The sequence below is a fragment of the Sinocyclocheilus rhinocerous genome, unplaced genomic scaffold (genome assembly GCF_001515625.1).
Source record: "Sinocyclocheilus rhinocerous isolate Xijiao unplaced genomic scaffold, SAMN03320098_v1.1 scaffold12, whole genome shotgun sequence".
Classification (NCBI taxonomy): Eukaryota; Metazoa; Chordata; class Actinopteri; order Cypriniformes; family Cyprinidae; genus Sinocyclocheilus; species Sinocyclocheilus rhinocerous.
In genome coordinates this window covers 860,935-885,117 of record NW_015626394.1, presented here as the reverse complement: position 1 = coordinate 885,117, position 24,183 = coordinate 860,935, and the positions used below count along the sequence as shown (strand labels likewise).

The 24,183-nt window shown below is 36.7% G+C and overlaps 2 protein-coding genes across 2 annotated transcripts in view; both read left to right on the top strand.

Moving 5' to 3' along the window:
• Window positions 1-43: 43 nt before the first annotated feature.
• Window positions 44-3,117, top strand: LOC107714327 (disrupted in renal carcinoma protein 2 homolog). Its single transcript, XM_016520141.1, has 2 exons — window positions 44-536; window positions 3,020-3,117. The coding sequence occupies exons 1-2, from the start codon at window positions 242-244 to the stop codon at window positions 3,115-3,117; spliced, it is 393 nt and encodes a 130-aa protein (XP_016375627.1). The 5' UTR covers window positions 44-241.
• A 6,158-nt stretch (window positions 3,118-9,275) lies between these two features.
• The window catches only part of LOC107714431 (disrupted in renal carcinoma protein 2 homolog), a 28,833-nt gene continuing 13,925 nt past the window's right edge, over window positions 9,276-24,183 (top strand). Inside the window, exons 1-6 of the mRNA XM_016520267.1 lie at window positions 9,276-9,290; window positions 9,410-9,608; window positions 12,142-12,271; window positions 15,716-15,824; window positions 20,898-20,965; window positions 21,533-21,594. Of these exons, the coding sequence (XP_016375753.1) occupies window positions 9,276-9,290; window positions 9,410-9,608; window positions 12,142-12,271; window positions 15,716-15,824; window positions 20,898-20,965; window positions 21,533-21,594 (583 nt within the window). The remainder of the gene's footprint in view (window positions 9,291-9,409; window positions 9,609-12,141; window positions 12,272-15,715; window positions 15,825-20,897; window positions 20,966-21,532; window positions 21,595-24,183) is intronic.

The following is a 24,183-nucleotide window of genomic DNA, read 5'->3' as shown; positions in this document are numbered from 1 at the left end:
TTTGAAATGGTTGATCCAACATGGAGAACAACGACTTGCAGTTTCACACGTTACGTCAATTCCGTCTGTAGGCAGCGCATGCGCATTAAAGTTTGGAGCGTAGCTGCTGGAGTGTCATCGGTTGTTTTTGTTTCGATGGGCAGCTGACAATTGAGCGAGTGCCCTAGCTTTTAATGTGGCCTGTTATAGACGTTGCCGGATTGCATAAAGTCATTTTAAAACGTGATACCACGTCTGTTCAATGGGTGCCGTGGAAAGCACCGAAGGAGAAAGGGAACCTTTGCTGGTTCCTTCCCAGCCGGCGACAAACACACAGCCTGTGTTCAGCAGGGTGTATAGGAGAAGATGGGTTGTTCTCACCATGTTTTCATTGTTGGGGTTTATGCAAGGACTTGTGTGGAACACCTGGGGCCCGATCCAGATCTCAGCCAAGCATGTGTTCGACTTCTCATCGACAGATATCGCGGTGCTGGTGATGTGGGGTCCAGTGGGTTACCTGCCCTGGCTGCTGTTTATTTGGTTGATGGATAAGAAAGGTGAGTTGTTTTAGTTTTGTCATGGCAACAATATCTGTAAATACAAACAAATTATACTAGATACATCTGCCAATATTTAGACAGATTTGTTGATTGTGTGATATCACTAATTACACATAATAACCAGAGCCAGTTTGATCATTTCAATGTGTAATGTATGCACAAATTCATTTTATTAAGAAAATTTAGCTCTGTGTCATTAGTTGTTCATATCTCTTTTAAACATGTTGTCAAGTACAACAAAGGGCTTTCAAACCATTTTTAAGGACACATCCAAACTATAATTTGTTTTTACCTTTGACCCTTAATCACAATTCTATACTACCGCCCTATTTATATACCATTGTGTTTTTATGACAACATATATTTCTGACAAAAGTGTTCATGTACCAAGTACCTTTTGAATATCTGAATATCTACTACAGTTTTACATTTGTGTGGCCAGATGTGTAACTCTCTCAAAGTACATACTTTTAGAAAAACTAGAAAATTTGTGAATAATTATGTTTTACACTAATGCTTTATGTTGGTTAGATGAAAAACAAACTGCACAGAAGGACTCCTTACATCAGGTGAAATAAAAATTAATCATAAACCGGTAGTTCATCACATGTTAGGCAACAAAACCAGTTCCCTAACATCATATGACACGCGTCTTTATGTAAGCATGGCGTCAGTAGATGCCAATTTTGTATTTATACTTGTCATGACAATTGAATGAGTTTCTAAGTTGAGGGAAGTACAGCCTTGGTGGCCTTGAATGAAATGTAAAACAGACATAAACATATCTAATGGTAAAATGGAAATGAATTGGCTGATTTCAATACCTAGTACTTCATGGTATATTGTTTATTTTTAAGAAAGTTTAAGAAAAAACATTTATAGAATCTCAGTACTATTTTATAAAGTTCACATGAGAATTAAACTGTACAGGTTTTATGACATTTTCCAGCCACTGTAAAGATCTGTTTGCCAGTAGAGATATAAGGGAAATATTGTACCTAAATTTCTATTATTCATATTTAAATTATGGTCAGGAACCATCTAAAGGACCACAAAGTAATAAATATAATAAATACTTTGCTGGAGCTCACCCAAAATTATAGGATCTAGGCCTAGTGATGCACTGAATATTTAACTGAAACTAACATTTTTCATCGACCAAAGCCAAAAATTAAGTTGGGTAATCGAACTTGGTATGCTGTTCTGGGTGGTTTTGTGTTCACAGGTGATAAATGAGTCGTACTGTAGTAAAGTAAAGCCATCTCTCGATATTCAGCAAAACAAATTTTACATATTACTGCTCTACCATTCTTACAGTGGGGTTTGTCCATGCTGATGACATGTTGTTTTAACTTATCCATTCTGTGTGCACAAAGCAGGCGCTGACACAGCCGAAACGCGTAGTTGGAGAAGCACTAACTGTTTCGGTCAAGGATTTTTGACTAATAACTTTGATTTCAGTCTTTCCTAACACAAAGCTATCGTATGACTTCAGATTTTATGTAAAAAACTTTTTTTTAGTGTTTATTACATGGTCAATATAAATTGTCCTTGTATGGTAATTAGTTGTGTAAATATTACATTCCACATAAAAAAATAACAGCATTTCAGTTTGGGAGGACATGAGTGTGAGAGAGAATTGTGATTGTTAAGTGAACTGTCCCTAGATAAGAGTATCTTGTGAGGAATCTGTTTTGAGCCTCGGAAATGACATTTTCACTCACATGGTTTGTATTTGGAAAAGATCATTTGGTCAAACAGGACAGAATGCTTAATGTTTTTAACATTTCCCCAATGCATTTCACGTTTTTTTGCATGAAAATAAGGCATTTTTGGCCATCTCAAAGACTTGATAATTGTCAAACAAATGTTTTCAGTTTCCACATTTTATAGCTTATTCTATTAGCTTATACAGCTTGTCGATGCTCAAGTTCTGTTTATTAACATATTAACACACTTTATTTGATATCTTTGGTAAGAAAGGGCATGCTCTTTTGAAAATGTTTAAGCAAAAAGCTTCCAACCATGTTTTTTGCTCTTTATCTTGAATGGGAGCATTTCACCTTCCCTTTTGTTCTCAACACGAAAGCGATTGCCACAGGCTGTAAAAACAATGTCTGCCAAAAACCACAGGCCAGAGTGTCTATATTAAACTCAAAAACGTTATTGAAGTTCAAGTTTCTGCTCTTATGCATGAATCCAGGAAAATGCTCATGGAGTAAAGATTTTCATTATGGCTTCTGGACACAAACATTTGTTTTGTCACAAATAAATCATGTTTAATTATTTTTTATGGTTAAAAATGAACCATTCACATCTGATTTCCTAATCCTGATATCTTCATGATAGGCGTGCATAGTTTGCTTATATCTTAGGGATAGATCTACATCAACAGCTAATCTCATCACTTAATCAAAGCTTACAAGAAATTACATCTCTCTGATATGCCTTCTTTCCTTCCTCTCTGTCTTGTGCCAAAGGTTTGCGAGCGTCTCTGCTGCTGTCAGCATTCTTCATGGTGCTGGGCGCAGCGTTACGAAGTGTTCCCCTCAAAGACCTGCACTACAGACGCTGGTAAGGCTCTGTTGCACAATATGATGCATAATTTATTCAACAAAAACTCCACTTACCCAAACTAGCTTTCACTAAAAGTTGGTTCCTTATCACTTGTGTAATTATGCAGTTCCTCAATTTCCCAATGAGATAAGTCATTAGAAGATCAGAGATTGCTTTCCAACGGTCTCACATTGCTCCAAATTGTAACTGCATTTATTACATGATGCCGCACTGTGTATGAAATGCTGCTTTGGAGTGAAAGTGTATAGGCATATTAAAATTACATGTTCATTTATGCATGTTTCTTTTTTGACCTGTTAACTTTTAATCAGACTCTCATTAGGGCTGTCAAAATGGCTGAAAAACTAAATTTAAATTTTTTACTTAAATATTATCAATATTCTAATTATATTCGAATTTAAAAGGCATCATTTCAGTTGGGGGAAAAAAAGCTTTTGGCTTCTCTCCTGAGGCCACAAGAGGGCGCATCGAGCAAAATATTATGCACGTTTCTCCGAAGCATAATTTTAAATTCGACGAATATTCGAAATTCGAAAAACATTTTGACAGCCCTAACTCTCATAACGTCAGACATCTTTCTAGTGACGTATGCAGGATTTCTCCAGTAATTTCAGCTTCCATCCAGTCAGCAAACGATGAATAGAACCAAGTCCTGCACTACTTTAAAACCTTTTTTTATATAATCCAGTTCACTCGGATGTACGTCACAATACAGAAAAATAACTTCTGTTGCTTTGTGACTTTAATGGTACTGTAGAAAAAAATTATGCTGTAGTATTTGATGCTGTGCAGACAGTGTTGCGATCGGTCTCTTCCTAAAACATTTTCTTTAGGTTGCTGGCACACTTTATTGGTCATTTGAATATTTTTGTACTGTTTGAGGTCTAAATTTGCACAGCCAAAGAAATATTGTTTTGACAAGCTGCGTTTGATGACTTGAATGGCAAATATTTTATTGTATAGTTATGGCTTTCGTGATCTAGCTCTATTTGTGTGATTAGATGTACTTGTCGGCCTCTATATAGAGAGCAGTTTGGACAGTATATTAATAATACAATTTTATGATAAATGAAGTCGAACACTTATTTTCAGAATATTTATGCTGACTTTAAATTCACTGCAACTTATGATAAGAGAAAGTGTGTTATTTATTGGCAAAGTTACATGGTACTCTTGCGGGCTAGTACCGCTTTAAAGATGTGACCTTTTCATTTGCTTAAATACATAGTGCTGGAACAATTTAACTGACTGTGGTCTGTTTGCTTTAGATTAGGATTCTTTTACCTGAAAAATTGAATGTTCCTGTCCTCTTCTGTGCTTTGTGTCCTCTTTCCATTTTCTCTCGCTCCTTATCTCTTTAAGCTGTTTCATTCACACATGGCTAACAACCGCACATATAGAAATAACTATAACAAATTTCTCATTGCAGTTGTGAGAAAAGGAAACAAACCTTTTCTATTATTACTATTTTTGACAAAGAGCTAACTACACCAATGATGGACATCAAGGTTGTCTAAATGAAGTTGCACATAGATTTAATTAGAATGGCTATTTTATTTTATTTTTATGTTAGTGAAGTCAGTTGACAATATAAAACTAATATAAGACATCAGAGCGTAAATCATGAGCGTAAATCATATTTTATTATTGAGGCATGACGAAAATTGTTGGTTCATTCAGAGAACGTGGGTACCATATAATTCATGCAGATTTGCATACTTACCTGTATCTATATGGTTATTTCCATCTGCATTAAAACATTATTGTACATCACCACAATTAACACATTTTTATAGCTTTTTTTCACTTAGCATTTAAGAGCTAAAACATTGCAGTTTTTCAAACAGTGCATTAATTTTACTTTCCCCCTCTGTTTTAGATTTATTTATTTATTTTTGCTATTTGCTTATTAGATACTTGAATGAAACAAGGCTACATAGCTTAGTTTCACAGCTCCCACAATCCTAGAGCACACAGTGACACATTGACCTTCTCAGTTATATAATCTAAAATTGTGCATTTGCTTGATATATAACAGGAAAAGCTTTGTAGGACTCTACTCAGGGAACCATGGTTACATAAGTAACCTGAGACGTTATGTTGATAGTTTTATATATTTATATATTACACCACAAGCACATTTAAACACAAAGATACATTGCAAGCAACTATTGTCTGCAGTGACTGTTAATGTAATGGCTGATTTTAACACGGGGGCACTTAATGTGTCGAGTCTATTGATTCATACGAAGTGGCTCAACTCTATGTTGTGTGTTTTATATTTTAGAAGCCCAGAACAGCTTATGATGTATTGTTTAAATACATTTACACCACCAGCAGACTTTATACAATCAACATGTAAGGTTTCATAGAAATGAGCAGGTGCTACAAGGTTCGTTAGTTACTGGTGGATCGCTTAGGACTTATTCACCGACCCCATGACTCACATAGAGTTTCACACTGCCTAAGTCATGAGATGCATGTGTTGCAAAAATAACAGGTTTATGGAGAGCTACTGAAAGCCTTTGGTTAAGCTTAGGTCGCAGAGGAAGTAGGAGACCTGGTGACTTCAGCTGTGAATTGAGCTACCACTAGGTGTCAGCACTTGCATTAATAATGTGTAAAAGTTTTTCATTGAAAAGGTAATGACCGTTTTGCATATCATGTGATCCAGCATGTGACTGATGGTAATCATTGATATGCCACACTAGAAAGAGTCATTCTGATCTGAATATGCTATTTTGTTTAAGAGTTCACAGTGTAAGGCTAAATTGGACACCATCAGACATCAGTTAGCTCTGTTTAGATGGCATTTCATAGAAGCGTTTTTGATAGAAGAAAAGTTTTTTTACATTGTTAACTGAAAAGTGATGTAGTTGTTTAATATTTCAAAGTATTATTAAAATATGTATTATTTTTATAATAAATAAATAATGTTTATATAAAATTATATTATTTTTGTATTGAATTTTTTATTTTTATTATACATTTTTTTTATATATAATTTAAATAAATTATTATATTGTAATTTTCTACTATTTTTATTTATTTATTTTATTCTATGTAACAAAGGAATTTTGAAGAATCTTACAGCTCTTTTCTAGCAGTTTATAATGCGTCAGTTTGGTTTGTTCCTCACACAATAAGTTACCTTACAGCTTCAGAAGACTTATATATAATATAATGCATGATACATGGACTAGTTTAATGATTTTTTTTTATTTTTTTGGGGTCCGACTTTGATGTAATCACTATATGAATGGTGGTTGAATGTAAAAGAACAGTGTACAAATTCTTCAAAATATATATTTTTTTGTGTTCTGTGGGGGAAAATAACAGCATATGTGTTCAGAGCAACGTAAGAATAGTTAATAATGATGACATAATTTTCATTTTTGGGTGAACTGTTTCTGTAATCACCCCTATTCATGTGTTTTTTTCATTCAGATTTTCAATTATTTTTATTAACCTAAATCTTTATTTAGAAGCTTTGGTTTGTCAGAATGATTGAGATTCAATCGTGGCAGAAAGCAGCAGCAATAACTTTTTTTTTACAATGCCGTTTAATTACAAATGTCAATGGTTAGTCTTAAATCAACAGCGATTGGGGTCAGCAGATTGTGCTGTTGTGCGTTTGTCGATTTTTTGATTGTTTTCTTGGTGGTGAGTAGTCACTTGGTTAGAACCACAGTGTTCCTTGCAAGCCAAACTGAACAGAAGTTTCAGGCATTCTTTTGATTGAATACTATTACCTTTCTCCTCTGTAACTTAACATAAGGACACAAATCATGTCTTCAATGGCTGTGATTTTAACACTGGCAATGTGTTTTAAATTCTCCCAGGGCCCTCTTTTATTCTGGCATTGACGTTTAGTTTAAATTTTTTTGGCAGTACCGTTATTGTTTTGGTCAGTATAAAGCAGTCCATTTATAAAACATGTTACTTAGTCATTTTCATGGAGGTTATTAAATTTGCATTAGAATCCTGTTAACCCAGCAGTTTCATAAGAAAGCAGAGAATCCTCCCTGACATTGCTCGTGCCAGATCAGAATTATCTAAGGCTAAATTACCACTCCACTGCCTTTAAATTTCTCCATTCATTAGACTCATTTCTCCCTTTTCATCTCTTACTTTGATTCAGATTCGAGGTTTAAAAGTAATCAGCCCTATTCACGGATTTCTCTGATTTTTCTTACTTTTATTAGCCTAAATCTTTATTTAGAAGCTTGATGTGGTGTCAGAATGACTGAGATTCAATCATGGCAAAAAGTAGCAGCAATAAAATCTATTTTTTGCAATGCTGTTTGGTTACAAATGCCAATGGTTGTTCTCAAATCAACAGCGATTGTGGTCGCAGCAGATTGTACCATTATGCCTTAGTCTTTTTTTTTATTTTTTTTTATTGTTGTCTTGGTGGTGAGGAGTGAGATAGAGCCACAATGTTCCTTGCAAGCTAAACTGAACAGAAGTCAGGCAGTCTTTTGACTGAATACTTACTTCAATATGGGTTGAATAGAAAAGCTGACAATCTTGGTTCCTAGTAAATTTATCTATCATGTTCTTTGCAGCAAACCACGTTTTGCTTCATATGATTTTGTTAGTCATTTTGTTTTGTTGGCATAATTTGAGTAGCTTCTACCAAGTGACATCTATTTGCACAAAAATAATGTATAGTGTTTGATTGGATACATAGCCTTTGGCGATTAAAAAATGTGTGAAACTATTTCTCCTCTACAGGCTAATAAGCTTGGTTATGTTGCTATCCTAACTCTGCATGATTATATGATTAGTTGCATTTTAGCATTGTTTTCAGGATAAACCCACCAGTTAACCATCAGACTTTCCAACCAGTTAGAAAGTCCCACATTTACAAGTTTTTACACATAATTGATATTGTGAAAATGTTCTAGTCCTGGATGGTGATTGGTCTATACAGTGTTCCAGCCAGTCCAAAGTATGCATGTATTTATAATCTGAAACACACATTTGCTTGCTTTATTATTTTGGAGCACCCATAGAGGCCAAATATTGACCTTCGTTTACACGTCAAGGACTGGATCATAGTGGAAAGGCAGCACTTAATGAATTTGCCTAATAAAAAAAAAAATTTGTACATATTTTTATGTAGTAGCTGTTCGATAAATGCTATGACTCACTCAAGGCTGTGCTTTATTTTCAATATAGTCTTAGCTGAAAGGGCTGAAGGCACTCTGCTGAGCATTGTGCGTATCACTGAACTTAATTTGATTATAATCACAATATAGTACAGCCTCTTACACTTTATTGCTCAATTAAAGTAAGCTAACAGATTCAATTCAGACTGGAATTCTTTGGCCTTGATATATAGGCAATATCTGTAGTCATTCTTTGTACCAGAATTGTCAATATTGCATTGTTTCCAACCATAATTGACAAACATAAAGTCATAATGATGATCAGCTTAAGATGTAGGATTTAGAATCATCTACGATCCAATTATGAGCTACGTGAGGGGTATCACAATGATTGCAATCAATGCAAATGCAGACCGCTTTTTCTTATTAAGGGAAAAAAATCCCACAGTGCATTTTAGCCCATTTCATTAGAAGCAAAAACACCCAGGCTTTAGCATGACTAGTGTTGCAGGAGCTATGTCCAGTTGAAAAATATGCTGTAGGAATGCATAAACACCTTTCTGCAGAATCAGATGTCAGCATCCTGGAACAAAAGAGAAAGGAGTAGTTGAGAGAGCTTACACACTGTATTTGATTGGGAATTGAGGAGTGCATTGCATGATTCATGACTGAAGCAAAGTTGTTTTTTTTTTAGACTGTAAGGTTCAAGAACCTATAAAGGGCAGTCTGAATGTTGTGTATGATGTGTACTGGCCAAACCAAATGCACTTGTGAGCTGGTTTTAAATCTAGGGAAAGTATACTATCAATCCTTCACTTAGTACATCTTCAGAGTTTTTATTTTTATTTTTACCATCCCTCGGACACTCTTTGACAAACCACAGTAAAGAACTTCACATCTTCATGAACGCAAGAATAGACCTTAAAACATTTTGTTCAGTTTGTGACAATTGCTAGGATGAAACAAGGAAAGGCTTGACCAAAAGCCTCTTCAGGGCTCCAGTCTGCGACCAAATGGTCGCATTTTGTGACCTTGTTTTCTGCCGATGCTACAAAATTTTGTGAGCAGTCTCACTGGTGTGAACGCCGTGTTGGCCAACTCATCAGCGCTGCCATTTCTGTTGCATATGGGAAACATCAAACGGCAAACGAAACCACGCTAACCGTTTGATCTGTGCAGCTGCTCTCTACTACTTGGTTTGCTCCTGATCAGAGAGCTACAGCCACGGCTGTTGCATCGCTTATCAGCTACCTGGGGTCAGCCTGCGCCTTTCTGATTGGTCCGTTGGCTATCCCTGCACCCAATGGCACTGTGGGAAGCACCATTTACTGGAACCAAAACCACATAGGAGACAGGATACAGTTTGTTCTTTATGCAGGTATACAGTATTGTCTGTTGACAATACAGCAACAGCATTCATTCTGAATCAATATTAAATTATTTTAAGCATTTGTCATACAGAAAAGCAATCACAAGAAAGACATCCATGGTGGCTGTCCAAATACCACAATCAAACGTCTTAACGTGGTTTGCGTTTACCTCGCTATAAAGATTGCCTCACATTGTTCTGCTTAACTGATTCAGAAAATTAAAACATTTTGAGAGAAAGAAATCTTGCCAGTAATAGATTGATACTCTGCCTCTGTTTAAGTTGAAAGATGTTGCCGTTACTTTCGCACACAGAAAAGACATTGATTTGCTAGTAGTTTAGAGGTCATTGGGACACTTACTGCAACACTGGGCATCAAGATGTAGCCACATGCACCGGATTTTGGCACGCATCTTGAAGATTGAAATCTTGAAGAGATGCAAAGATTTGTCCAGTCTAATAAAACCATTAGAGAAGGGCCAAGTCTTTAGGCATGGGCGGTATAACAGTATACACTGTGTGACAGTAAAATCTGGCAACTAGGCCTAGTAGATATTTTGCTATACTATTTACAGCTTTTAAACAGCACTGAAGGAGTTCCCACTTATGCCACTATTCATGTTTTGTGCTCATAAAGTTCTAATTAAGGAGAGAAAAAAATAAAATGAGATGAAGTCCCTTTCATTTGTAAAGTATTTCATTCAATGTAGCATTACAACATGATTAATTCATATAAATTATTAATTAATATAAAAATCAATTCATATAACAATTTAGTTGAATTTCCATCAACTACACAACCATTCCAAGGTTTGTTTTTGTAATGTTTTTGAAATAAATCTCTTGCTGTATGCTCACTAAGGCTGCATTTATTTGATCAAAACACAGTAAAAACATTAAAATATTTCACCATTTATTAAAATAACACTTACCAGTATTTTAATATATTTTAAAATGTAATTTATTCCTGTGGTATCAAAGCTAAAATTTCAGCAGCCGTTACTCAAGTCTTCAGTGTATACATGAGCCTTCAGAAATGTATCTAATATGCTGATTTTGTGCTCAAGAAATATTTCTTTTTATAATCAATATTGTTTATTTTGCTGAACAGTTCAGTTGTGCTGCTCAGTGTTTTTGTGAAAAAGAAAAAGAACAGCATTTATTTGAAACAGAAATCCTTTGTAACATTATAAAAGTCTTTACTGTCAATATTGATCAAATTAATGTGTTCTTGCTAAATAAAAGTATGAATATTTAATTAAATCTTTCAAAACCTTTGAGCATTAGTGTATAGCTTGATGTATACCATTATCGTGATATAAAATTATTCTTTCCAAGGTTTGTTTTTGTAATGTTTTTGAAATAAATCTCTTGCTGTATGCTCACTAAGGCTGCATTTATTTGATCAAAACACAGTAAAAACATTAAAATATTTCACCATTTATTAAAATAACACTTACCAGTATTTTAATATATTTTAAAATGTAATTTATTCCTGTGGTATCAAAGCTAAAATTTCAGCAGCCGTTACTCAAGTCTTCAGTGTATACATGAGCCTTCAGAAATGTATCTAATATGCTGATTTTGTGCTCAAGAAATATTTCTTTTTATAATCAATATTGTTTATTTTGCTGAACAGTTCAGTTGTGCTGCTCAGTGTTTTTGTGAAAAAGAACAGCATTTATTTGAAACAGAAATCCTTTGTAACATTATAAAAGTCTTTACTGTCAATATTGATCAAAATTAATGTGTTCTTGCTAAATAAAAGTATGAATATTTAATTAAATCTTTCAAAACCTTTGAGCATTAGTGTATAGCTTGATGTATACCATTATCGTGATATAAAATTATTCTTTTATGATATAAGATTTGTCATATCACCCACCTGTACCCATTCCAGCTTGATAAGTCTGTATTTTATGAGAGAAAAGGCAGATTTATAGAAACGATATTGTAAAAATTAACTAGCTGAAAAAAAATGGGATCTGTCCAAGGAAACTGCACTTATTTTATCATGTGGACAACGCCCAGACACAAAATTTAGGAACTCAACCCGAAGACTGTGCTGGCAGTGGCAGTGCCAGTGCATCCAGATTTGAGATACTGTGTGCCAACAGGTTTTTTTGTGCTTGGCTGCAGCAATGCTTAATTATCAACTTGGTAGCACTGTCACAAATTCCAGCACTGGATGAGCACATTTGAAAGCAGGAGCTTTTTGTGGACTAATGTTAATGAGCTGATCGGTTGTTTCATTGTGCATTTCCTCCCTCTACAGGATTGTAATAAATCTGCTAGACTCATGGTTAACTCTAGATTAATGTGAGCCATCTAATGTCCGTTAATGATGTTGGTTTGGATACCACTCTCTCTCTCTCATTAATTTGAATTTAGTATCTGAAAATTGCAGTGAAATGCCAGACGCGTTAAGCTCTTTTTCTAATTAACAGGGATAGATTAAGTCTGAACCCGTAAAATCTTTGTGAGATTTGATGTTGACACCAAGGCTGCATGATAAATGTTGTGTGTTTTTGTGAACTTGCAGAGGTTGGGATGATTGCAGCACTTTTCGTGGCTGTGCTGTTGTACTTCCCCTCCATGCCACCCATCCCTCCCAGCGTGGCAGCGGCTAGCCAACGTCTCAGCTACAGGAGCAGCATCTGCAGGCTTCTGAGGTAAAACAACAGTCCTCCCTTACCAGACTGCTCTAAATGTTTTGAACAGAGAAAGAAGGAATGGAGGTTAGCAAAGTAGGAATAGTTCAATTGAACATAAAAGTTCTAATATGGAATTCTAAGAAAAAAACATAGATATCTAACAGTTATTTTCCATACAATAACAGTGGATGATCACAGCTGTCAAGCCCCAAAAAGGCCAGAAAGAACCATGCAAGTTGTCCATATGGCTTAGCTTGGCCCAAAAATGAAAATTCTCTCATCATTTACTGACCCTCATGTAATCCCAGATGTATATCGTTTTCGTTTTATCTGTAGTACACAAATAGATATTTTTAGGAAAATAATCAGTCTCATATAATATAAGTTAATGGTCCCTCAAAGCTGACACAAAGCACAAAACACAAACAACAGTAATCCATACGACCCCAGTTGATTATTCAATGTCTTCTGCAGTGAAACAATACATGTGTATGAAAAAAAAAAAAAACGCCAATCACAGCACACCTTGCTTTTCAGACCGATGAGCTTTGTAAAAATCGACACGTTTCAGAAAGGCGGGGCATAGAGGAGAAACAATAATGTACAGTATGTGGAAAATAATGTGTTTTTTGAACCTTAAACTGCATAAACACATTTCATTACACCAAATACACAAAGTAATGTTCTTTTTAGCAACTTCATATGACCCCTTTAAATGTTTTTGATTTTGTTTTTTAGTGGCACATTTCCTTTTTGGTGCTTGAATCACTAACTGTTGAATAGAAAAGAGCAATTCTGCTAAATATCTGCTTTTGTGTTCTACTGAAGACACATTATCCATCTGATTAATCAAACTGATTCGGAACGGCATAGGAATGAATAGATGATAACAAAGATCTCCTGTCCCTTTAAATTCAAGTGCAAGGATTGAAATCAAACCTTGAAAAGACTTGAGCACAACACATATTCTAGTTAAAAAATAAATTTATAATGAGAAGATCAGTGTTCTTCATTGGCATTCACAAGATATTTTGTATTGGGTACATCTGCACATGGACACAACAATGGACATCTGTTATTTTAGGCCTTTTGTAACTTCCACATTCTGTTTCCCTGATCGCAGTACGGTCTCTGAAATGTTATCATTGCTTTTACAAAAGAAAATCTTAATGAACAGGATCTTGTCATTTTGCCACTCACCATATGCTGCGGTTGCCATTTAATACACATCAAAGAAAAGATCTTCTCTCTGCAGATTAATTACCAAGCCTTATGATGGCACATGCTGACCATACTTAATAAATAGAAGATCTTGATCTGTACATTTAATAACCAAGTGAAGTCCACAAAGGCCAGTGTGACCACAGTGGCACATTTTTACAGCTAGTCAGAATTCTCTTGATGTAGTCGCACCTGCAACGCTTGGGGTAGTTGCGATATTCACAGATCAGAGGAAGCCAGCCCTGCTTTGAATGCATTCTCACATCAACACTAGAGGAATTGGCTGAAATCTGTGGACTGGAAAAGACTGTTGGGCTTCCACTATTGTAGAGAGTCTGCAGTTTGACCCCCTCCGAGGAACGCCAGAACTTTCCCACTCACAGCAGAGCTGAAAGCAAAAAGAAGAACACAAATGAATGGACGAAGTCACCCCATTGGGACTGTAATGCTGTCTGGAGTCCCACCGATAGGCAGAGTTCCAGTAGCCATCTCACATTTGTATCTCAATGGAGCAGTGGATTGGTAGAGCTTTGTAAAACAGCTAGCCTCCAGGGACAGTACATTGGATACGGACTGGGGTCATGTGATCATGATTGCATTTCACCACCAGTCTCTGAACTCCCAAGTCCTTGGCTCACCTGACTTGGTGAAACTTCAAAGTTTTTGAGCCTGATTTGTTTGTAGCAGAGAGCATCATTATGTCATTGTTCCTTTACGGGAACCGTCATCCAGTGTTTGATTACTGTGCTAACAGTGATGATTGAATAGTATTAGTATTGATGGCCTCTGTGTTAAAAATGGCCATGGATTGCAAAATCCTCATCTTGGGGTATTAGATCCCAACAGGGCCTGCCAAGGACAAATGGCACTTAGCTGATTATTGTTCTGGTTTGATGGCTCCTCCAAATTTGTCAAAAGAAGGGAAAAAAGGCTTTCTAATATCCCATAATCTAAATAAGCTCTTGGTGGGGAAAAAAAGTGCATAGATATCGATCTCCCCCAGCTGTGAGGTTAATGAAATGGGTACAATTTGGAGAAAGGGTCCTCCATCAATACCTTTTTTTGCTATTGCCCTCTTCACGGCCGCTGTAAAACCCACTGAAAGCATGTTTGGCTTTCACACTTTCCTGTTAATAGACTGGATGTAGATGGTAGAAGTTCCTTCACACCCAGTGATTCATACCTGGAGGTAATTATGAGTAGTGTGGGTGAAGCGGAGTCCAGCATTACCACAAAATTGACAGTACACTAAACCATGCACTGTGCTGCTTGTATTAATGGTTCTATATACATAGCAACTTTGTTGTTGCTTAGCTTCAAGAAGGATTTGTTGGCAAATAATGCTTGTTAGAGAGTCTCATAGATAATGTTATTAAAGAGTAAAAGTATTTCAGCTGTGCCCTACAGATATATGATTTATTTAAAAAAAACATGCAGATACTGATATTATGCATGGCTTTTCCCAGTGGCTCAGTTAGATTTAATTTGATGTTCAGAACAATTCCTACTTCGTTAAACTCTTGATATCAAGGTCTATAGTACATGAAGAAAGCTGTCGGTTAGCATTGCATATTCTTATATTCGCAAAGGCATTTGCTGCAGTACATCAACAATTAAAAATATCCCCTAATCATTTTTTTCATTATATTTTTTTACTTGGTCAATATTTTATCATGTCGTGTTCATTAATTTAGTCAGTTTTACTCTGACTAAAATGGCAAGTGGATTAGCATGTAAATTTCAAGTTCAGTGGTGCATTTGCGTAATTTTGTTGTAATATTAATAAAGTTGTAATATTACATTGACCACTTGCTTGATAATGTGCAGTGTCCTATTAAGAATCATATTTGGTTGAGGAAGCTAAATCCATGTAAGACAAAGCGCCACTTCTGGGCATGTCTTTATCCTAGCATTATGCTTCCCTGATATCTGCTTCTGCTATCAGTTTTGTGTATTTTCTGTATTCAGGAGACTTTTATCTGTCTGTCACTGGGCTGCAAGGTAGGATAAATGTTTGGTGACAGGCTGCAAGGTATAGGAAAGAAAATCTACAATCTTTGACTCTTTGCGAGATGCACAAGCTTTGATGTTCAGCTTCATGACAGCTCTGAAAGATCTGTTACTCTTTCAAAAATGGGCGTCATACACAGTCAAAATGCAGCCTAGTGGCTTAAAGTGCTTTCATAGTGTTCTATTGCTAAAAGTTTTCATCAGTCCTCATCTTTGCTTTTGCTTTTTCAGCAACATGCGTTTCCTGATGATAGCACTCGCCTACTCCGTGCCCACAGGGGTTGTTGCCGGCTGGGCTGGTGTGTTGGACATGATTTTAACACCTGCTAAAGTCAGCCAGGTAAGACATATCCCATATTCCATGCTGGGCCCATTTAGATGATACATTATAAGTAATTAAAAGGTTTTCATGAAAAGAATGATGTCTAGTTTATGCTTTGATGGTTAAATGTTTAATAAAACAATTGGATGTTATGAATTAATCCAAATATTGAAAGACCTGATTACTTTCACCCGTTCCCGTGTGTTTCAGTATGCTGTGTCTTAAGTAAGCTGCATTTATCAGATGTACAAATCATTTGCACCTTCTATGAGTTTAATTATGATTCAAATGAAATGTAATTTCCCTGGATTAAATGGTTATTGACTGATAATTAACCCTGGGAGTACAAACACACATTGAAGTATTGACTGGAAACTCTGACCGAAAAACGGTTTGCCTTTCTATACTTTCTCATTAAAAAACTGGCAGGCCTGAACGGGTGGACTTTGAACTTCAAAACAAGCTGTTAAAAACATCTAATTATAGTTTTGAAAATCCAGAGCTGTCCATATGAAGATAGCCCTCTCCATCCATTCCCTCTCCAGACAGAGCTCATCAGAATCTAATCAAACATACATGCTCAAGACGCTTTTATTTGCATACTCACAAAAGTACTCCATCTTTGATGGGCCATCCACAGTTTAATGAGATGAGCTCTCCACCTCAGAGTTTCTGATTCTCCCCAGCCTCCTCACATTTGCATCTGAAATGTGAGAGTTATGGGCCAAAGCAATCATGTAACATTCTGGGCCCAGCTGAATTACTGGCTTGCGGAGACAAAGATGATGTTTTCATGTCTTGCAGTTTATTTTCCAGGTAAACTAGGTGGTCTTTGAACTGTTATTGGAAAGAAAACCATGCAAGTCGAAAATAGAAGGCCTTGTTCCTTTTTCCACAATATGTATCTGCTCCCAAAGCCATTGTGAGGCTAATTTGAATTTTCCGTCTTCTCATTCAAGTCTCAGTTCTTTTTTTAACAATTGAAAGTGTACGCCGCAAGCATTTCCTTCTCCTATTTTAATATTTCACTATTGTTGAGAAGGTCTTTTTTCCTAGTCATTTAAATTTGGTTGAAGAGAAATAAGTGTTATCAGACAAACTGAAATTATGTATAGATTTATAGGAGCCCATTGTAAAAAGTGCTCACAAAACAGCAGCTTATTGATATTCCTCAAACATTCTGGTTAGGGATTTGTTCCAAACCTCAGACTCTAAGTATTAAACTTAAACATTTAATTCAGCCTGGACCACTTTTGAAACCTGACATTGAAAAAACTAATTTAAGATTACTGCAGAATTCAGAAACATTAGCTTTGCTTGTAACACTATATGTAAACTATTTACAGTATATACGACCTTATTGTGAACTAACATTCATTCTAACTAATGTTCATTGTTTTTTGTTGATACCTAATCCATTGACCAGTGGGACTTTTTGTAAAGTGTTAGCAATTTACTTTACTCTGAATTATTTCTCTGTTGATTTTGATGGAAAGCAATGAAAAGCATCCAGTTGTCGTATGAAATGTATTTTGCAAATGATGTTAGAAGCATTAGGAAGTTTATATTCTGAAGCTGATATTTAAGTTACTGCGTTTTGATCAGTATCAGAAGTCAACAACAAATACGTTTCCACATTCGCACACAGTAATTTGCAAATGGAACGGTAGAACCCTGAGGCAGTAAGCATGTAGAGTTGTACAACAATAATTAGAATCATTTAAGTGTATGGTCCTCCGCTACATTAATCAGCCTTGTCTAATTGCTTCTGGTGAATGGCCATTAAGCCTGCGTACAATGGCTGCGCACTGATTAGACAGACATCTTTTGCCCTTGGAAAGTCGTTATCAAACTGAAGGTGCTTTGCTGGCTTTGAGAAACATTACAAGTGACTGTTTTATGAGAGTTGCCTCAAACTGCTCAAAACTAGGGCTTGGTTTTGTGGTGTGTGTGCGCGCGTTTTTGTGACAAATGAGGACATAAATTTGTATAATGACAAGGGTATGACATAGGTATTACAAGGAGAAGGTGACTTTTCAGGACATTACCCCATGTCCCCACTTTTCAAAACGCATATAAATCACACAGAATGGAGTGTATTGAAAATCTGAAATAGCACAAAGTTTCCAGTGAGGGGTAGGTTTAGGGGTAGGGTTGGTGTAGGGCAATAGAATATACGGTCTGTACAGTAGAAAAACCATTACGCCTATGGGATGTCCCCCACTTTTCACAAAAACAAACCTGTGTGTGTGTGTGTGTGGAACTCTTTCGCCCTGATTAAAACAATAGTTGTAGCAGTGTGGTTTTCTTTAAAACCCATTTCAGTGAGTGATGCCATGTTTTTTGCCCGTGAGGTTTCCAGTGTAAACATGTTAGTGAGCTAAGAGCATCAAGCAAGGAGGTCTAGAATACCTGGAAAAAGTGTTAGCATTCCCAGACGAATGTGATTTGTTTGATATTGTTTTATACTGACACCATATAATGTATGATGTTTTTGTTTGTTTGGGCCGGATTTAGCACTGTGCCTAGTTGGGCCTTGTCACCCCTAAGTTTTCTGTTGAATCTGTTTATAATTTAGTAGTTTTTTTTATTGATTCAGTGTTATTATTAGCCTACTGGAACTCAAGTGATGACCAAAGCATTTCCTAAACTGCATAGACTTGTAACATCATTTTAATAGGGGTATCCACCGTATCATCCTTCTCCTTGTCCCAAATCCTAACAATTCCAGTGCACTATGCTGCATGACAGAAAAATTTGAATTTGGAATAATGGTTTGGACACACATGAGTTACACTTTTTGCCAAAAGAAATAGCATAGGTAATGATATCTCCTTCATTTCCTGGGGGAAATAACAGCGTTACAGCAGTAGACATAAATCACAGAATGGAAATAGCAATTAATACATCCAGGGGTGCCGGATCCAGAGGGCCAAACCTCTCTGCCACCCCCCCCACTCCCCCATACTTTTAGCCATCAGCTTTTAGCCATCAACATCAGCTGATATTAAATTATGTAGTCTACCTTTGTTGGCTCGCATTAAAAGCACATGATATATTACATTCTGATTATATGCTATAATTTACTGTAGTTTTAGCACTTGATGCTTATTTCAAATAGATAAAGATGTCTTTTACCCCTGCGGTAGAACATTTCATCAGCACATGCATCCTCAGACCATATAAATTCTCAGCGCAGCGGCGCCTTACTGCCGCTTATTAAAAATGTGCTTGTCCAAAGAGTATAATACATTGACAGTATTAAGTAGGTGGTGAAATCTGAAAATGCGCAGTGCTGAATCTCCACACATAGTAAAATAAACATTACATTTGAATTTGTGTATTCCAGTAGGATGAAGCTGTCAAATAAATGTCACGTGTCACACAAATCACACTTTACGAGACTGAACTTCCATTTATGTAAAGAAATACTCAATCAGTGCGTTATTGAGATTTTTAAAGGGATGGAATGAATTTTAAATGATTTTTGATTGTGTCTTGATGTTAAAGTAATATTTCATCTCATCTTAGTGGTGAGCTCTACTATGGAATTTGTATATTAATTAGCAAGATTCATGAATATTAATTGGGCACTGTGACACTCTGGCCTAGCTAACAATGAGCAAAGCAATATTCATGAGCCCAGTGTTCTCTGAATAGTGACATTACATCCCCCCCAAAGACATAATGAGATTCAGCTCAGGGGTACAGGTGTACATCCTGATAGCCGCAGGTTGGAAGGACCTTAAGGAAATGTTCTGATGTGGGATCAGTGTTTTGCTGAAGGTGCTTTCCTGTGCAGTGACAGTCCTGTGCAGTGGGTGAGAGATGCTTAGCCAGCATTCTTCTCTCCATCCCCATCCCCAGGGAATCGAGGCTGATGCCCAGTTAGCATCGCTAGATATCAAATCAGCTAAATCAAAGACTGATGCTGTAAAGTTTTCTGCTTATGCAGTATGTTATAGAGCAGATCTATCTATCTATCTATCTATTAGGGATGCACCGAAATGAAAATTCTTGGCCGAATACCGAATACGGTTTTTCTACCAATTTTTCCGACAGTTTAAATGCTTCCACACTGCTGACGTGTGTGCTGCATAATAAAGAGTGCGCGCCTCTCACTCTGCGCTGGTTGCTATTTTGATCGCGTCATGTCATTGTTCGGTACAATTTATTTGGTCTTTTCGCTATTTTCGGCCGAATAATTTCGGTTGCCGAACATTCGGTGCATCCCTACTATCTATCTATCTATCTATCTATCTATCTGTCTGTCTGTCTGTCTGTAAGACTTTTATTTTAAAAAGAAATTATTCAGCAAGTATTCATTAAATTGGTCAAAAGTGACAGTATAAAATAGTTTATAATGTTACAAAAGATTTATATTTAGAATAAATGCTGATCCGTTGAAGAAGAAAATAATTCTATCTATCAAAAAAATTTATCAGTTTCCGTAAAAATATAAAGCAGCACAGCTGTTTTTAACATTGATAATAATAAGAAATGTTTCTTAAGCACCAAATCAGAATGATTTCTGAAGGATCATGCAGAAGGCTGAGAATTCAGCTTTTCCATCACACAGGAATAAATGACATTTAAAAATATATTAAAATAGAATTGATTTAAATAGAATACTGTTTTACTATATAATTTTATTGTGTTTTTCATCAGATAAATGGAGCCTTTGTGAGCACAAGAGACTTCTTTCATAAACATTAAAAAAAACCTACCAACCCCAAAACTTTTGAACAGTTGTGTGTGTGTGTGTGTTTGAAAAAAAAAACTGATTCTAAGTCTAAATATCATTTTATTTAGTCCTCATAGAGTAACTTGTTTTGTTCTTCCTGGTCTGATCAGTACTGTGGTTGACCTCAGCCATCCCTGATATAGACCATCTGTTTTATGAAGTCTGCTGTTGAACCAGACTGTTCATTAAAGACATGTTCGTGAACAGCATGAGGTCTGGTAGTTTATTCTTCTCTCTGATAGACACTGCAGACGCCCCTGGCTCACTATCCATCTAGCTGCTCCACAAGTGATGTCCAGCATTACAAGCAGCGAAAAACCCCAGCTGATTGCACCTTTCTCTCACAGGTGGATGCTGGCTGGATCGGGTTCTGGTCCATAGTTGGAGGCTGTGTGTTTGGTGTGGCCATGGCGAGGTGAGTAATAGTCCCATGCATGAGAAATGATGGTGGTGGGGTTGTCATACATTAACATTTGTTAGCATTTACTTTACATGTATGTATGTACAGTAACATGAAAACCAGCAGACGCTTAAACACTAGTCACACATCAGCATTCCTTCCTTCTCAAAGAAACCAGGGCTGAGTTTTACTAACTTAGTGAGGTTGAATAGTGAGGGTTTTCTAGCAGTGGTGCTTTTAAGGGACTGAATTTAGAGATCGTGTTAACTTCTTTGGGAGCAATTTAGCATGCTGACAGCATGTTGTATCTGTTGGGACTGTCAGCATGCTAAATCTCTCTCTTTAAAGCACCGCAGTTACAGCCATCAAAGCATCACTTTTGTAATAAATTGATTACCTTCAACAAAAGGAAACAACAAAAGTATCGTTGAACTCCAAGTATATTTTAATTGTTGACCTACATCCATGCTGGTATCTTTGGCCATTGTGTTGTGTCTCAGTGGGTTCAATGGGTGTTAATAAGTTTTAAACTTAAAAATAAGCATCTCAAGGTCACTGTGTTCTGTTTTGCACTCTATCCAGCCGTTTTACAACACAAGCAGAATTCCTGCATGAACACACCTTATGGGCCCAGACACACCAAACGACATCAAAGACCTAACGGCAACGAGAGCCGACTGTGGTGTTGCCTCACGTTACCTGAATCGGGGCAAAAAAGTTGCGCTTGAACAAACGGAAAAGTCTACAGCCAACAACCAACTAGCACATACATTCTCTGCATACGTGAGAAGAATTAACTCTCCATAACTCTCCAATCTCCTTCACCACAGATGGATTCCGTGAAAATCATTACAGATGAGATGCAGATAAAAAAATGAGAAGAGCCTTCTCTGTGTGCCCTCTTGACTTTGTCATTTGCTTAGTGCACTGGTTCACTAAGCTAAACAGCCAATCAGAGTGATCTCTCTCACGATGGACTTCCACATGCTCAATCGGACAAAAAGTCGCAGACCGACTAGTGCCAATGGTGAAAACACACCACAAAAACTAGGCCGAAGGACACTCATTGAAAACATTAAGATAAGTGTCTAATCCGTGTCTGGAAGACACAACAACCAATCCAGTGCAATTATGCTAAAATCTGTAGTTTTGCCCTTGCCTGAGCTGTCACCCTACTGTTATAAATAAGTCTCCCACACTTTTTTTGGGAGATAATGATTATATTTTTTTTGTTTTATTTTGTTTGACAGTGGCGCACAGGGAAAAAAATTGTAGACAGCTGGTGAAGTTATTACTTTTTTGAGACTAGCACTGGATCGCTATAGGAATGGGCTGAAGGGTGGGTGGTCATCCTACAGTGGCTACCAACTTCCAAACGTCACATAAAATAATGCATATTATTGATATAACCCATGCCAGGCACAGTTTGTATGCCAAGCCACTGACATAAAGAAAAACGTCCTGAGGAGAGAAGATATGAACTACAGAATAATTTTTTATTTTATTTTTTTGACAAAAATGATTTATATATATATTTATTTATTTATTTATTTATTTATTTATACTTGTCACAACAATGTTTTAGCCCTAATTATTAAAGTTTCATGACAAAAATGCTAGAATGCTGATGGCACTAGAAACTTTCTAAGGTTTTTTTTTTTTAGTTTTTAAATGGTCTCATATGAGTGTATCCGTGGCAACTAGGCATATAAACCAGTGTCAAACTTGTCATACTTTTCAGGTCGTTTCTACGCTCCTGCTGGAAAGACATTTATTTTGTCTCTGTTAAGCCACTTTTTTTTTTCAGGCTGTTTTGGATTCTCCCAGATCCCAAAGCTAATTTATTCTCTTCCTGCTAATTTATTAAAATCAGCTTTTGTTATGAACAGTGGGTGAAAATGCTAATGAAATGGTCACGTCGCACAGACTGATTAAGACACTGGCATAGAGAAGAGAGAAAGAGCAAACTGTTGTCTGCAAAAAGCAAGAGATTTGACTGTCCCTGATGACTAAATATTTGCAGAAGGGCCCCAATCAGCACATCCAGACAGGTTCTGCATTTTGAAAACCTTTTAATTAGGCAAACTCTGCATTTAATCAATTGTCACATTGCTGCATTGGATTTTGGGTTGGTACCAGCATTGCCGTTAAAATGGGGAGAGACAAAGAGGGTTAAAACATCAATGAAGACCTGTGTTGTGTGTGTTAATCAAATGAGTTGTGAGCTACAAGCCAAATGGGGATTCATAAAGCTGATTAAAGAATGCACTTTGCTTTGGCACTTTTACGTTTTTTTGCTTTTTTCTCACTTTGGCTGTTCATTTGGGACAGGTTGCAGAGAGAAGAAACAGATGCCTTACTAAGTCTTCACGGCAGCCTGGTCCTATTAGTGGTTGTTTGGCGAGTGATCTCTTGTTAATGGGCCCCTGTGAGTTACGGGGTCCAGCACCCTCCCTGTGCCATGAATCGTGCAGCAAATGCGTTAACATGAGTTATTATACGCCACCAGCTCTCTGCCGCAGAGCTCAGCCCTTTGGGTCAAGTCCATGCTTTAGAAAAAATGGCTGCATTAAAATTGAGCTGCAGGGGCAATAGCTGCACATTCTAATTGATGCGATTCTGGAGGCAGATATAATAGCTGCAAGCCCTCATCAAAGACTCGTCCTCGTTCACCGTTATGGTGGAGTTATAGTAGACGGGTGAATCATAAGAGGCTGTCTCCGCAGGACCTGGAGATAACGAAAAAAATCAGATTTTTGAAGATTACATTTTTGAATCAGGTCATTGTAATTAGCAAAAATATTATCAATGAAAAAGTCACTTCATTTAACTATGCCCAAGTCCTGCCATTGCTTGAAAGTAGCATCTAGCTTGGCAGCTGGGAAAAGATGATTATTACATATGGCGGTTTCCAAGGAAAATTCTGTGAGTTGAAATGCTTGTCTAAACTGATTATATATTTTGAGGGTCGAAATTACAACTGGACTTGAGGAAAACTGCAATGGTGAGAATGGTGACTTCATTGTAATCAGCATCGACAGCGATGTTGATTTGCAAGATTTAGCCTCCGCTTCACACCATTCTATATGTGGGGACTGAAACCAATAAATAACTTTTTGTAAATTTGCTGCCCAATAATAATTTAGCAAATTTGGGAGAGCCAGTCCTCCGTCCTTTTTAGGTTTTTCAAGAAACTCCCTGCGTATTCTTGTCTTTTTGCCCCCCCATATAAA

Excerpts from the sequence above, each read along its gene's own strand:
- LOC107714327 (XM_016520141.1), top strand. The coding sequence starts at position 242 with ATGGGTGCCGTGGAAAGCACCGAAGGAGAAAGGGAACCTTTGCTGGTT. Across the intron at positions 537-3,019 it reads TTGGTTGATGGATAAGAAAG|GTTTGCGAGCGTCTCTGCTG; the intron begins GTGAGTTGTTTT and ends CTTGTGCCAAAG.